General features: G+C 39.5%; 1 protein-coding gene across 2 annotated transcripts in view; it reads right to left on the bottom strand.

Moving 5' to 3' along the window:
- LOC122653931 (WASH complex subunit 3-like) overlaps positions 1 to 15,149 on the bottom strand; it is a 32,999-nt gene extending 17,850 nt beyond the window's left edge. The window contains exons 1-3 of one of the 2 annotated variants that reach the window (XM_043847895.1): positions 14,972 to 15,149; positions 14,814 to 14,899; positions 8,942 to 9,034 (exon numbers count right to left, since the gene is read on the bottom strand). In XM_043847895.1, coding sequence (XP_043703830.1) covers positions 8,942 to 9,034; positions 14,814 to 14,899; positions 14,972 to 15,112 — 320 coding nt within the window. In that variant the 5' untranslated portion in view covers positions 15,113 to 15,149. The remainder of the gene's footprint in view (positions 1 to 8,941; positions 9,035 to 14,813; positions 14,900 to 14,971) is intronic. The other variant, XM_043847896.1, reaches the window with a different exon arrangement.
- Positions 15,150 to 16,949: the final 1,800 nt, after the last annotated feature.

Here is a 16,949-nt window from a genome sequence, read left to right as displayed (position 1 = left end):
AACTTCATTTTTATTGTGCATCAGGTAGACCCAAGTGTTTCTAAAACAACAGTCTATAAAGGTGACAAACCACTGATAACCAGAAATAGAAACTTTGTGACTAGGACCCCACACATCAGTATGAACCAAGTAAAATAGGGAAGAACATCTTTTATTAGAAATAAGATAATTTGAACGTGTCTGTTTGGCCAAGACACAAGCCTCACATAAAATTCTTCCTTATTACAATTGTTAACCAATGCTGAAAATAAAAATAAAGTTCCTAAGGGGAGTGTCCTAATCTAGAATGCCAATGGTGTAACTCAGAGGAAAAAGAGGAAGGCTGACATAGTTGAGAAGGTAATGCTCTTGGAGGAAGATGTCCAGCATCAAGCAAGTACAATCCACCATGCACTTTACCCGATCCAATCGTCTTCCCCGAGTCCAGTTCCTAAAAAACACAATGAGCTGGAAAACAAAGTCACTTTGCAATTCAAATCTTTAATAAGACTACTATTAGAAAGAAAATTAGTAGTTTAATTGGGAATATGTAAAAAATAAGACAAGGTAAGAGAAGGAGAGCAGCTAATGGATAATGGATCCTTTTCCTGAAACCGATGAGAGGGAGCCATCAGCCGCTTTTACTTTATCCTTGCCAGAAGTAGGGGAATATTTATGAAAAAGGCTAAAAGAACCTGTCATGTGATCAGTGGCACCGGAGTCAATGATCCATGGAGTGGAGACAACCGATGCACAATGACCAGCAAATAAAATACCTAAATGGGCAAAGTGGGAACCTGATGGAGTAGAATAACTGGCCGGAAGATATGCAGTAGAGGCAGCGGAAGTCTATAACATACGCCTGAAAGACTGTAATTCTTCATGGGAGAGACCATTTTCAGCAATGGGGGATATAGCTACACTTTCAATGTGATTAACCTTGTTTTTAGTTTTACCACGACCATGTTTGGCTTCAAAGTCAACAGGCTTCCCATGTAGTGTGATAAGGTTTATTTGTAGTGTTCACACTTAACAGGTTCCTTGGTGGAAGTAGTAGCAATAGGAGAAGCCTCAGTAGTAGGAACAAGGCTGGAACCAGCTAGTAAGCAGACCTATCAACAGGAGAATAATGAAGCATAGCAGCACAATGAGTTTCCTCTATGAGGACCAAGGCATAGGACTGCTCCAGTGTAGGGAAGGAAACCCTACTAAGAACTTGCACAAGAATAGGATCATACTCAATGTTCAGACCTGCCAGGAAGTCATAAACTCGAATTTTGTCCACATGTTTCTTATAAGCAGCAATATCCATAGGAGTGGTAGGCTGAAAAGCAGAGTAATAATCCAATTGCTGCCACAAGCTTTTCAGGATAGCATAGTACTGAGAAACAGAGAGCTCTTTTTGAGTAGTGTCATGGACTTTCTTTCTTATTTCATACACCTGAGCATCATTCCCAATCTGTCCGTATGTCTCCTTCGCTGCAGCCCAAATCTGATGTGCAGTGTCCAGTAGAAAATAACCTCCGGACAAATCTGAGTGCATAGAATGCAATAAAGAGGACATTACCATGGCATCATTAGAAAGCCATCGGTCCTGAAGAGGATCAGGTTCAGATGGTGCAGTAGAAGTGCCAAGAATATGCCCAGTAATGCCACGGCCAGCAATAGTTAAGTAAGTAGAACGGGACCACATCAGATAATTTGTCCCATTAAGCTTAATGGCTGAAGCATAAGGAAGATATTCAGGCTTGTTTTGGCCTTCAAAACCAGAAGTAGCAGATGTAATGTCAGACTCATCCATACCGATGTGAGAGCAACCAAATATCAAGTTGTCGATGCAGCCAGACAAGAACCAGAACCAGAAAACCCTGATCGATATGGGCAGAAGTCAATCCAAGGATGAGAAATACTGGAAATCTTCAAAAACTTCAAGAGAAAGGCACACCAGCAAGGTCGAGTGTTCCTTGAAGCAGTGTGAAAGTGATCTTCAAATATCAGCCAAGGCAAAAAATAAAAAACCCAAAATTGATAAGAGTCAGGGTTTTAAAAAACCCTGAGATGAGATCGATAATGGGTATTGTCTTTAATTGATGTGAAACAGCAGTGATAATTGCTGTCAAATACTGCTAAGATGGATCTCCAATAGTGAAAATCAGCCTCAAGGACAAAAAAGAGCTTGATCTTCAAGAAGGGGAGAACTCCAAAAAAAATCGCAGAACAGGCCAGCAGCTATCAAACTGACTTTGTGATTAAACCATCTATTGAAGAGGTTGGATTGAGGGCAGCATCTAGATCATATAATCACCTCAATAGTGCTACCCTAGTGGATGAAGAGAACCAAGGGAAAAAAAAGGAGAAAGAGAAGATCGAGTGGAAGAGGGTGGAGGAAAAAACGATGGAAGGGGGAGAGGGTTTTGAAAACCTAAATCAGAGAAGTTGGCTCTGATGCCATGTTCACAAAACAGAAAATTATGGAATGCTTGACTGATCTCATTGATCAAGCAAGCCCTTGTATTCATAAAAAAAGGAATTACAAGCTGATGGACAGAATTGTCCCTACTATAGCCGACTCTACTAAGAGAGTCGACAATACATAAAAACACAAAATATAAAACCCAAAATTACCAGAATACCCCCACGGTATTCTGGTGTACATTATTCAACACTTATTTTGAAGCAGATCAGCCTTGCTGATCCTATGATTTTACTGCTCACATATACTCCATGTGGTACCCTGTTTTAGGATTGTTTTCCAGGCAGTTTGTTTGTAATACCCCGTCCCAAGAAAAGTATATAATATTAAGTTTTATTGTTATCAGGTGTAAGCGGGTTCTTTTTGAACGGAATTCAGTGCGAGTTAGCCCAATAGAAGAATTTTGAACATAAAGGTAAATGTGATTGTTTTCACTATTTACAAGTATTTAGTAAAGTTAGAATGACCTTACATTGAGTGTGGACCCTACGGGTGTCCCATAGCGAAGATAAAAGAGTAGAAATCATATTGTTTTAGGTGAATTGTTGACTTCACGTGATTTTTAAGGGACCTTTGAGTCAGCGTTTGGGGAGGCCTAAAACAAGAAATATGTTGATAATTGAGTTACTTGTATTGTGGAAAAAGAATCAGGTCAAACAAAGTTAAGACGAGAAAGTTATGGTGTAATCTTCAGACATATTACAGTAGCTGAATACAGTTGTAGATGTAAATCAGTTAGGTTAAATCCAATTTTGAGAACCCTACACTCCATTTGGGTCAAATGTGTCTTCTTATGAAATGTAGCCCTTTGACTAAGTCTATTTTCCAAAGCAATTGGAACCGTATCGTTTCGAGTTCAAAGGAAGAAGTTATGTCAGTTTGAATGAGCAGAGGTCGGGCTGTATAAGACAACCAGATCCGGATTTGCCCCAACCGGTGAGTCCAGATCAACAACGAAGGCCGCCAGATCCCATCTGGCAAGACGGGATTATAGGTCAGTTTTAGGCCAAGTTTGAGAGAGCATCCGAAGGCCGCTAGATCGGTGAATAGAACAGCAATGAAACTGAAGGTTGCTAATGTCTATTTCAACAAAAGGAAAGAGAGGGATAGTATAGATCCTTCAATGTCCATTAAGGGATAGAAGGGGTTTGCGAAGCTCTATTTAACAAAAAGATACAGAACAGGACTGAAATTGCATGTTTGCTGCTATTTTGCATCTTGTGGTGGAATTGTTGGTGTGACAGTATGTAAACTAATAATCAGTCAGAAGAGCCACGATAGATTGAATGAATTTATTGTGGTTCGCCAAGCTCTATTTATTTACTCAGTAATCATACTTAAAACAGGAAATAAACCCTAGTCATAATCTAAGTGGGGGATGATGGGCTGAGGTAAACGGACAGATGAAGCATGGATATGGGCTTCCAGTGGCTTCTCCGGTTAGAAGGGGAGATGGATTGTACAATGGATTGATGGGAGGCCATTGGTGGGGGGGTTCCCAATAAGATGGGGATGGGGAGGACATTATTGTACACGTGGACAAACAAGGAATAGGTGGTTGAGTGTGAGGCCCAAGAAGAGAGGGTCCACGTGGCAAAGTGGTGGAGTCGACACAGCCGACCGAAGTGGGGCCCAGCAGCATGGGGGTAGGTGGGAGGGAAAATAGGGAGTAAAAGTTGGTTGAGGATCTCGCAAGAAAATATCGTCGTTGTTGATGATAGCTAATTCCAAATCTTCTTCTGCAAATAATGGAACCCCTAAATACTATATAAATAATCAATCCCCAGAATAACGGTAAAGGTTGCTCCATTGTAACCAAGTGGTCAAGGGTTCAAGTCTGAAAACAACCTCTCTACAAAAGCAGGGTAAAACTGCGTACATTATGACCCTCCCCAGACCCTGCAGTGGCGAGAGCCTCGTGCATTGGTATGCCCTTTAAGAATAAGTGAAGAAAGACCAACCACCAATCTGCAGAGTTTTCGACGTTCTGTCTTTTTTCATTCATTCACTCCCCCTTTTTAGCATGCTTGCATAGAGCGGAAATAAGGGATTGCAGAGGGCGGGTGGGGGTGCGGGTGGGGGTGGGGGAGGGATTGGGTGTGAGAGATGCAGAGGGAATGTCAGGCTTGAATGCTAGGCTCAGATTTGTTCCCAAAACACAAAATCAACAAATTTTTTGATTCTGCATTATTGTTCTCAAAGCAATTTGTGGACCGGTTCGTTCCATGGGAACACAAAATCAACCCAGAATTGCCAAATGCAATTCCACTTTTAAAGTGTTCCTACAGAACAATAAATCAGCAGAATCACTTCCGAATTGTTGTAAAACAGGACCTAACTCTCTCACCCCTCTTTTGGCTAAGGCTCTCTTTGGTATAGTCTATATTTAAATTTATGACCTATTTATGAGTAATTAATTATGATAATAGGTTATGGGCTATAAACAATAATCATTTGGTTACTATTAGACATAATAGATTATATAATGGAAAAAAGGTTAGGTATGCCATATAATATAATATTACAAATAACAAAATCCTTGCTTTTATATTATATACATAGTTGTCAAGGTGTTGCCTAGGCGTCCAGGCACCCTTGGCCACTTAATTGGTGTCGCTTTGACTTTTGCCCCTCTCAAACGCCTTGGGTCGGCTACACGCCATGACAACTAATATTATATAATATATATATTCCAAAGCAAACAGGTCTAGGGGAGTTAACCATTGAATTCAGAATATGGTAAAGTAGCTCCTAGGTGGGGAACTACCCCTTTGATGGGTGTCGCAATGGCTCTATTTTGCGATATTCCTATGTATTATTTTGGAGATTTATAATTCTTCCGTTTTAGTAGATGGAATTTCAATGAGTTAGGTCCATAAGAACCATGAAATCTTAGCCTTTCAATCCAAAAAGAATCACTTAGGACTCGGATTTTTAGGCCTCTGGTAGTTTGATCGCGGAATTCCTTTGCTTTTGTATTTCCAGAATATGAGTGTGTGACTTGTTATAATTAATCCTATTAATAGTATAGAGAATGGGTCTGTCAAGAAAGATGATTCTACCTCGTCAGATATTAATTTGAGTATCTAGAACACGGAATATATGGAATAGATCAAGAAATATTTGAACTATGATTCTTACCTACTATTCAAACCTCGCGACCAAACTCCAAAAAATTTTCAATTTTCAACGAGTTATAAATTTAAAATTGAAGGATTTTTTTCTTCCAAAATCTTGCTTATGCTTATTTTGACCGAAGCACAAATGTTTTTCTGGATTTTCATTCATTACATCTATTCGTTGAATAAGTGATGATCAAATGGTTCTTACTCAGAGAACCTTTGGGCGTAGCTTGGGGGCTTTATTGAATCACCGTGGTTCTAGTATAAATCTGAGGTTTTTAGGGTCTTAACAAGAGAATTCCTATCAATAATAAATACTAATATTATAAATAAAATAAAAATAGTAGTAAATTCGCGTTACACACAAATAAAATAGGACAAGAGAAAATTCAAGAGGCCTATAACGATCAACATAAAGACGAATGTGCTAACTTGATATTTTGGCATTATCCTCACAAACACAAAGAAGAACTTATGGATGTTTGTTCCTTCGTAAGGGAAGATTGAATCAGGGACTAATAAATTGAAAACTTTCTATTACATATCTGAGAAACCAATTACATTATATATATTATATTATATTATATTATATTATATTATATTATATATTATAGGATATGATAATATATTATATTATATAAGAAAATTTCATAGAATATAATAATATATTATATACATAATACATAATATAAAAAGGAAGGGTTTTGTTTTATATATATAATATTACTAAGAAAGAAAGAAACGGAAGAAAGAGCGCAAAGTGAGGAAGAAATGAATGTATAAATACAAAGACCTTCCAAAACGAAGGAGACAAAACAGGAACAAGAGGGATCCACAAAAGAAGACCCTTACCCTTCCCTTTGTTCGGAAGAAAAGGAGGATCCGGACAAAATAGATGAAACAGAAGAGATCTGAGTGAATGGAAACGAAAAAACAAAGGATTAATTCCACTTTCACTTTTAAGAGACATCCTATAAAATTAGACTAGTTTTAAAAAATTCTTATCTGGATAGAAATCCAGAAAATTCGAAGTTAGAAATACTTAAAGAACATAAATTATATATTACATAACATATAATATAGATTATATAATACATAATATAATCTTATTTGGGGCAAGGTACTAAAACTCGGAACTCGACCCCAACTCAACCCTGGGAAACGAGTTGGTGCATTTTTTTTTTCAACTCGAAACCTCAACTCGGTGGGTTTTAAACCTAGTTTGGGTTTGAAACTTGGTATTCAGCCTATTTTAGGCCATTTAAACACAATGACATTATCAGACTTTGCAAAACCAAAGTCCAAATAAGAGTTTTACTTCAGACCTTAAGTTGGTAGGTGACGACGTACTAAAATACCCTACTCTACAAATAATTTAGTAATAGAAAGCAAGCAAAACATTCAATTAATAGCTAAACAACTTAAATAAGCATTAGAAATATTAAAGTGATACATCAAACTGTTTAACAATGTTACAAGTTACAACTATCATCACATAAACTGAGTTTGAATCAAGTATTCAATCCCCAATAGTGCCACATAGTCTTCCCATGACATAGTGTTGCTGCACTGTTCCATATAGTGCTCCACAGCAAGCATATAAGAGTTGTCATCAACATATGTCAAGTCCCCTATCCTAGGGTATAGCTGTTACCATGAGGCGTGACTGCGTGAGATGGTTGCCATAAGGCGTGAGATCCACTGCTACTGTCATATTGAGGCATGTAGGGGTGTGGCTGGTTTGGGACTGGGAATATGGGCCCAAAACCTGACCCAGTGCTTTGATTGTCGAACTCAAGTGTTGGCTGCCCAAATTGACCATAGCCACTATATTCGGAACCGGTACTTTCCTGGCCATAATTATAATCATGATGAGGGTGAGATGAATGCCACGATTGACGCTCACGCAAGTTACAACTTGAAATCTAGAGGTAAAATGAATCACAGCCTTCAAATGGAGAAGAAAATAGCTTTTGGACAGAACTCGATCAAGAAATATCGAGTTTTGTCGAGTTAGATGACTTTTAAAGAAGTAGATGGGTCGAGATCTAGGTCAACCCGAGATCTCGACCGAGAAAATGTAATTTGAGAACTCGTATACCAACTCGACTCGGCCTCCCAACAAAATGAGCAAGTTCTCAAACTATGATTTGGGGTTGCAAGGGGTAGGGAGATGCAAAAGGAAGGCTTTTGTTATAAAAATTTTTAAAAAAATGTTTTTACCATTTTACCCTTAATAACCAATTTAGCACATGTTCATTAGACATCTAACATATAAACAACTGTAACTATTTTATGCCAATAAGTAATAAACACTTCCTCACCTCTTTATGAATTTATTGGTGTATTGATTTATATTAATGAAAAATAGAGATCATAAATCATATCAAATGCCTCTATTTATGTTTACGTGTTAGATAAACATAAATTTAAACTATACCAAAGAGAGCACAAGCAAGCAGACTAGTCATTACTCGGAAAATTATCTCCTCCAGTTCCCTGCCCGTCCCAATTCCCCAGTGCCTCTAATAAGGAAGGTGGACTCCACCCGGGCAGGGGTAGGGTGGTCATTACACCCCCCCTTGTTAGAGGCACTGGGGAACTAGGCCGGGCAGGGAACTGGAGGCGATAAAGATCCTACTCACTAGTAGGTTATCAGATGAATTACGCTACCGTATATTGGCACTCAATTGTTCAGAGCTAGCTAGTGTATCCATCAGTGAGGTATTCCCCTGTGCGATTTACAGACGTTTCTTCATATCATCCCATGTCTTAACCAATGCCTTTGAAAAGTCATCAAAGAAAGAAATGCAATTTGATTATTTGTTCGATTCCAAACTCCAGTTGAAGAGAGCTCACAGGGAGAAGTCAGAATAGTCATAATTTTGCCATAGAACTTCACACTAAATTACCTTTAACATACACGTGGACAAGATTAAAGAGGGGAAAACTAAATCTAAAGTGCTGCAGCCATTTAATGACAAGAAAAAATAAAGATTTAAAAAAGTAATTAAATTTTGTAAAAAAAATTAAACATGCCCAACAAAACTACATGGAAGGAAATGGATTCATCTAATACAACACATAATATTAAAAACTAGCAAAAACATAGAGATATAAGAAAAATAGAGTGAATTTCCACTCATGTTCAACACAACCCCAAAAAAATTTCTGAAAGGTAATAGATTCATGTAAAAGACATGACATATTATTGATTACAGTTAGAAGCAAACAAAAGAGAAAGCACCATGTGAAATGGAATAATTCAAAAGGCAGGCCAGATTGACATACTAGGTTGCAGCCTCACAGGAACTATTGAGGAAAAAATGATTAGACACAGGTTCATAAAGGTCCACCAAGTTCTTACCTAACACAATGTCCTTCAGTTTCTTCAACTCTATAACTACTCCTCAACTGTTCCTCCAGCAGTGTAAGGGAGGAATCTAGCCTCAGTATTCTCCTAAATAAATCATCAAAGAAAACAGATTAAACCATCAAGCAAATTCAGTCAAAAAGATGAAAGCAGTTGCATTGGGGGGAAAATCCTGGCAGCTAGGTATAGGCAAGTGCAACAATGTCAAACAGGGCAAATGTATGGGACACCATGTAAGCTGTTGCATAATTTGCAGTGGGCAAATGTATGGAAGACCATGTAAGCTGTTGCATAATTTGCATTAAAATTCAAAACTACCAAGTAGAATCGTCTCAGCTTTTTGGGAAGTAGTTTTTGTTTTGAGGGAATACCTCCGGAAGGCTCGGGTTCAATGCTCATAGCAAGCTATAAAATTCTTTACAAACCCCTAACCATCAAAGAACCAAGCAAATCCTTCAGCGAAGAAGGACTTGCTTGCTTTCTTCGTTTCGTTTTCCTGATCTACGACCATCCTCACTATCTCTCAAACTAAAATTTGATCAAATTTATAACTCCCCATCCATTTTGTGATTCAATACCAGTTGTTATTCCCTACCCACTTCAGTCGAGGTGCCCACATTTGATACTCAACTCGAATTTCCGCTTGGTATGTCGAGTGAGACAGAAATGAGGGGAAGGGCTTGACCACTGCCTGACATGGTTAGATCGCCGGTCTCACCCGATGATCTATCTGCAAATTTGTTGGTTGATCCATCCGTTCATCCATCCTCAGAAGGGAATGATGTCCAGAGAAAGCCAGTCTGGCGACTTCTACCGTACCATCGTTCATTGGGTGGATCAAACCATCCGTTCCTGGATTCAATTCTAACTTTTCCATAAGAAACTGCTTTTCAAACGTCAGAGAAGGCAAACACAATCTACCAAAGTCCAAGCTGCGCAAGTGGCAGACTGGCAGTTAACATCAGCGTGGAAGATGGTTGAGAAACTGTTCGCCAAGAGCATCTGAGATTAGGGTGTAAGGCCGGTAGACAAGAGTTTACTGTTTTCCAAAAGTCAGAGAAGACAAACACTATCTCCAAAGTCCAAGCTGCGGAAGTGGCACTTAACATCTGGCTGGAAGATGACTGAGAAACTGTTAGCCAAGAGCATCTAAGATGAGGGTGCAAGGATGGTAGACAAGAGTTTAACATATCTCATGGAAAAGGTAATAAGACAAGAAGATGCCATGTCTGTGTACAGGTAAAGGATTTATGAGATGCCAATCATCACCAAACTAATTGGTGATCCTATGGTATTTAAGACATGAATATTTCCAACAAATTCCCCTGCCTATTTTGATAGATCCGATATTTATTTATTAATATATTGACTCCTTTGGCTCTTCATCTAATGATGAGGAGGAAAACAAGTCCTACGGAACGAAATACTTCTGCTTGAAGATAAGGAGGCTGGAAGCTGGATGACTGGATCAATAACTTGGTTTAGAGTCTTTAGACTCACTGAGATGAAAGAGTTGATTGGGAACGCAGAGGAAAAATAAATTCAACTTTTGTAATATCATTAAAACTACGCATCAAGCCTCATGTAGGTATAAGATATTCAAAACTTTTTTAAATACCATAGAAGAGGGAGAACAGTTACCTTAAGAACCACAATCGCAGAACCTCCTAGGGAACTTAACCATTCCAAAATCTAGCAATGCAGGGAATTCAGCAACCTCGTAGCAACTCTTGCATGTTCTTCGAAGAAAACAACTTTCTTCCTCACTCGTAGGGTTCATAACCCTAACACACTACTGAGAGAGAAGAACAGCAGTCAATGGAGAGAAAATCCTAAACAGCAGGCAAGGAAGTAGTAGAATAGAGAGAGAGAGAGAGAGAGAGAGAGAGAGATAGGAAAGGGAAATTGGAAGAGGGAGAGGGGCTAGACTAAACGGAGACCAGCCCTCCCCCTACCTTTTTATTTATTGGAAACCCAAATTGGGCTTCTTAATTGGATTAAACTTCTATTCTCTCCCATTATAATTATGGATAATACTACTAAAAAATCAAATTAGGAAGAGGTATGATCCCATTGGGATAACTACCAAAGATGCTTTTGGATAATATCTTTAATTCTCAATTAAAGATATTTATCAATAACTACACCTAAATTAAGTACAACTCCTATATCTCCCACAGTAATAGCTAATTACAATCCAGTCTCTCCACTTCACAATATGACATAACAGACCTTAGGGCATGGAAATAATTACTATCACCACTATAGTAAGTCGTAATTCCATGTAAAGAGGATCTGAAACATTGATTAGATCTTAAAACCTTTTCAAAACATTTATTTATAAAATAAATATTAATATTCATTAATATCTTTTAAACCCTTTTGCAAATACTTTACAAAACATGACACCGAATCCAAATTTCATCCAACCATGTACAAATACAATCTCTTAATCTCTTTAATATTCTCCCCAATTGTACAAACACTTGGCAAGCATACATCAATCAACTACCTGCAACAAATAAAAGAGACTTGAAATAATGAGGCTACCTCTCCCTGGGTAACCTTGGTGGTCGGCGATGCTTCGGTGCTAAAATATCAACTCCAGTAAATTCCATATACCAAAGCATGTAACACCAATGACCCAATTAGGCAAAAAAAACCATGAAAACCAGATTTCAGAGCTTCAAAACTGTTAAGAGTGATGTTCTCCCTCGAATTCTGAACTTTTAGAAATAGATAGGTATTAAACCAAGGGGGGGCAGATCTATCCTTTTATATAATGCTTAGGGTTGCCCAATGCCCACAGTTGATCAGCTGAGATATCAACCGTTGGATTTCCCTCTAAAATGCGGTCAAAACTGAGACCATTTGATCAAACATATTCATGGATGGAGGCTGTAATTTTAGGAGCTCTTTCGGCCAATAAAAAGATATCAACCTGATGTGTACCATGCTCCTACGTAGTACCTATGTGAGGACCATACAGGTCTACCGGGAAGCGTGGTTTATGGCCACTGGATTAGAACAGTAAACAACAGCCCGGATTGCCCTAAAAGGAATCATTAAAGTCTCAATTCTGCATGTGCGTATTAGCTGAGAAAACTGACTTGGGATTTGGTGTGTTGCGGCATATGAACTTCTATGCTCCTAACTAATAACAAGCTGCACCGCAGGACTTTTAGTTTCCATAGAACAAGTACCTTGCACGCCATAAAGCTGTCAGCTAATGAACCGAAACATTCTAGATGCATTATTCCTTATGTTCAACTCCCTGAGGTCATCAATCTTACCGAGATAAACCCAATTGGAGATTCTTCATGGACAATCCGTCGAACACTTTAGCCTCACCTCAACGTTTGGATAATTTTTTTAAAACCACAAGGCATGCAACCCTTCCCTCATGTGTACCATAGAGATTCATTCCCTGCACGCGTGGTTTGTGTGCATGCCCTCAGCATGCGGCTGGCTGTGACTGACGCTGGCGCTCATGGCGTGTGCCCTCTCCACGCTGCCAAGGCCATGGACCTCTTGGTCTATGCACGTGGCTGGGTGGCTATTGCTACCTTGCTACCAGTGTGTGCATGGTTGTGGCCTCTGCTGCTGGCCAATGCCTTGCCACCTAGCTGTGTGACCCTTGCCATCTATCCACCTCAACCATTCTTGCCATATCACACCGTGCAAGTCTTCCTAAGTGTGAACCACATGCCATGTCATCATCTCATGTCCATGCACACTACGTAATGATACTTGTCACATGCAAACCATTTCATCATGCATGCACTATACATCTCATGTTACATCATCATCTCACATGCATCCTCCATACCTTGACCATTACATCCACATCATACACATGGCCATCACATCATGCCATCTATATGACCATATCCATGCATGGCAACATGAATCACATATGCATCAGAATACCATGCTCGCTTGCACATTGATACCATGGCTACCATCTCAGGTACATTACCTGTACCACTATCATATCATTGTCACATCGCCTTGCCAACTGACATACATTAACATATAAAACCTTAGCCCTGCCTGGTCACGGACTAACCTTTCCAAATGCATCAAAACACTGTTTGCCACCCTGAGCCACTGCCAAATGCTGCTAATGTTGCCAACAATGGCAACAAAAACCCAAATATCGAGTCAGTTGCCCAATAGTAATAACCACAAAAATCATAATTGATGTAATACATTACGTGTAAGTACCTCCACTTTACAATATCTCACAATAGACCTCGGGGCATGGAATTAAATTAATGTCACCACCCTAGTCCATTGAATAACTAGTATAAAGTATCATGATCACCAAGGTACTAAAACTCGGGTCTCGGTACCAACTCAACTCTTGGAAAAACCAAGACGAGTCGAGATCTCGCCGAATTTGTGCTTTTTTTTTTTTCAACTCGAAGCCTCAACTTTGGGTCAACCCGAGATCTGGACCCAAGATCCGAGATCTCAGCGAGATCACCGCGAGATCTCGGTGTCGAGATATGTCGAGTTTTGTCCAATTAGGTAAGGTATTTAAGTGGTAGGTGGGTTAAGATAATGGGTCAAAACCGAGATCCAACCGAGATCCGAGATATTGCACTTTTGAGACTCGTAAGCAGTCTCGTCTCGGCTTTTCCAAAAACCGAGAAACTCGGCGAGATCTCGCGAGTTCTCGAACTATGATGATCACTGATTGGATAACAAAGCACTGCGATAAATCGTTTATAAAATATATTAATTAATAAAAAATAATAATAATTTTATAAGTTCTTTTGGAAACACTATACAAACCACCGAACTCAAAATTTCTGTCCAATCAAGTTTAGGATTCTCTCTCAAGATATTCTCCCTGCACGGGAAGTGGATTCCTTATTAAGCGTCACTTTCATCCACAGGTAGACACAGTAGACCTAGCATATTGATGTATAGCCAGTCGTATGTAAGCATCCCCGCATCAACCTTATGTACACTAAAGTACACTGTGTCGGTCTGCAACAATAAAGACCTCTCAGATCTGGGGACCACACAACTATCATAATAACCCATTCATACTAACCATTCGACAATAGACCATGTCGGGCTCTCGAATGATCAAATCTTATTCACACACTAAAGTGTACCCACATCTATGTCTAGAATCTTCATTCACAAAAAACACACAATGCGGCAACCATGCAAACAAAGAACGTAACTCTGTCCCTAGTCGTGAACATTCTAAGGACATACCTCTAGACACAATCGCGCCCATATAATAGTAAATACAAATTAATTAAAATAAACACTTTATTTTGGATTTCATAGACACATCAAAATATCTGATAACATTTTAAACCGTGTTGATTTGATGGTCACACTTGCAACATGAGAGAGTCCACAGTCCCAACATGGTTTCAAGATTCGGAATCGGATCAATGAATCGGCCAATTCAGATCGGAATCTGCCATGACAGATCCCAATTCTAAACGGATTTGATACCGGCTGATTCACGCCTAAAAACCCTAGAATCGCTGTTTTTTTCTTTATCTGATGCCTGTATCTAGGGTTCTTGGGACTGATCCCAATCTAATCTATATAGGAATATCGGATCCGATTCCGTCTTTTTAACCTTGGTCTCCAAGCAACAGTGGGGCGCTAGACTGTTACCCAGTTAGAGAGGTTTATCAAAGATGCATTGTTGCGGAAGGAGAAAACATACCTTCAACAAGTACTAACGGAAGGGCATTGACAGCGGAAAAACTTCAAATTAAAAAAATGGTTTTTGTGTTAACTTTTCAGAACCGATAGAGGGGCCGGACCGGCCGGTGTCCTTGCCGAGGACAGAGATGTGGAGTGTCACCTAGCGAGTTGCAACCCATACCTGTGTACGTCGACGAACTTTTCCTCACACAGGGCATAAAAATGGTTGAGAAAACGAGTTGTATCCACTATGAAGATGTTGACCTGAAATAAATTTTATCAGACGCTGCAAAGCAAATTTGGGGCGGATACAAACACACAAAAACACATAAAAATGACCAGATAGAGAGTCCTTTGATCGGAAACGGAAAGAACAGCTTCCTCTTTCTGCTGAGTTTGTTGTTGCTGTCGCAAATTGTGAAACTCGTCGATGGCAGGAAAGGTAGGAGTGTTTCTGGGCGCCGTTGTCCACGGCATCATCGTTTCCGCGAGAAGCACGGTCTCATCGGCCGGGTAACGGATCCTCTCCGCTCCGCCAAACCTTTCTTTGATCCCAATTCGGTCTTGAGAGTTGGGACTCTTGACTCTTGAGTCGATAAAACAGGACAGGCCCTTCGACCGGAAATGAAGGGCCGGATTGCCATTTGAAGCATACAGGTGCCTTTTTGGGAAAATTACCTTATTATTTTAGTTAACAAAAATACATTGTTTTGGGTTTAAGTTTGCAAATACAAAACTGTCCCTCCTATGTTTAAGTTAACAAAAATAAACAAAAACAAGTTTAGTTTTACAAAACTAGACAAAATAGTGACTTTCCTTCCTTCCCCGGCAGTTTCCTCCAAAAAAATCTCTTTTTTTTCCCTTTGTTAAGTGTGGGAGGGAGAGACATTATTTTGTCTAATTTTGTAAACCTTAACTTGTTTTTATCTATTTTTGTTAACTCAAACATAAGGTGGACAGCTTTGTAAATGAAATTTCTCATGTAATTTTCCATTTGCAAAACTACCCAAAATAGTGTTGCACTCTCACTAAATATTATTTTTTTTTTTGACAATTTTACCCCACCTCGCCACTTAATCTTTTTCGATGAGACCACCCGCTCTGAACCACCTTCTTCCTGCTACCCTCTCCCACAATGACCATGCGCCGACACGCTCCCACCCATCCCTAGCTACTACCACCAAACCCATCCCTACCTCGGCCCTGCTGCAACCCAACCCACCCCTTATCTTCTTCTTTTGCAAACCCGCCCAACCCCTTGGAACTCTCTCTCTATCTCTCTCAAATGCTACCACATTGAAGTGCTATAAGACAAATAATTGCATAGATGGAAAACAGAAACACCCATTGTTTGTACAGGTTTAACTAAAATTTCCCTGTAATCAGTGCGGAAACAAACTAAAGAAGAAGCTCAAAAGTTTGCGTTTGTCGTGTAGAAGCTCACTTAGCTCAATCAAATATTAGTTGCGAGAAACGCTTTTGGAGGTTGAAGACATCTAGTGGAGAAAAATAACCATCAAATCTCAGATAATCAATGCCTTGACTTGACTACAGTCCCAGGATTTTTCGGGTTCTCACATTTGTTCTCTTTAAATTACAAGACTAGAAACCACTTTGATCTTTCGGTTTCACTATCAATGGATTTATTCGATGTGGGCAACGTCAAAGCAGAAAAAGCGAACGCGATGCTGAGGTATCGTCGGCTTCGAAAGATAGTGAATCTCCAGCCATTATTTTTCTGGGGAGCTATGTGAGGTTTTGGTCGGTCCTCCTTTGTCTTCCTGGTAAGGCCCACAACACCGTCCCCGAAGTAAGAGTCATCGAGGAGAGTAAATTCCTTTCCGATCACCGTGTCTCGGAGGTCGGAGGAAGGTTCAGACAAGGAAGATAATGGGAGTGAATTGCGAGGGTGTTGGAGGGTTTGCCGATGGAGGAACAATGCTATGGAGAGGTTGCTGGTGGAGGTTGTTGCGAGGGTTCAGGTCAGCGGTGGGCGGCAAAGATGATCTGGGATGGTGGGGCTGGAGGATCACAATGGACACGGTGATCAAGAACTCAAGAAGGGGATGTGGAGGGGTAAAACTGTCAAAAAATGCATTATTGAGGGTGTAACAATGTTTGTTAATTTTGTAAACTCAAATAGTAAATGGATAGTTTTGTAAACACAAACCAAACAGTAACTAATCAGGTAATTTTCCCAACAATATTGGTCTTTGTTAAACAATAGAATCCTTTTTGTTTTGGGTAAACAAAGTTAAATTAGTAAAACAAGTCCAACAAGTTACTATCATAAATAAATAAAGGGTTTTTTACAATT

Source organism: Telopea speciosissima, chromosome 3, assembly GCF_018873765.1.
Source record: "Telopea speciosissima isolate NSW1024214 ecotype Mountain lineage chromosome 3, Tspe_v1, whole genome shotgun sequence".
NCBI lineage: Eukaryota > Viridiplantae > Streptophyta > Magnoliopsida > Proteales > Proteaceae > Telopea > Telopea speciosissima.
Note: the sequence above shows the minus strand (reverse complement) of the source record. Positions and strands in the feature narration are given on the sequence as shown.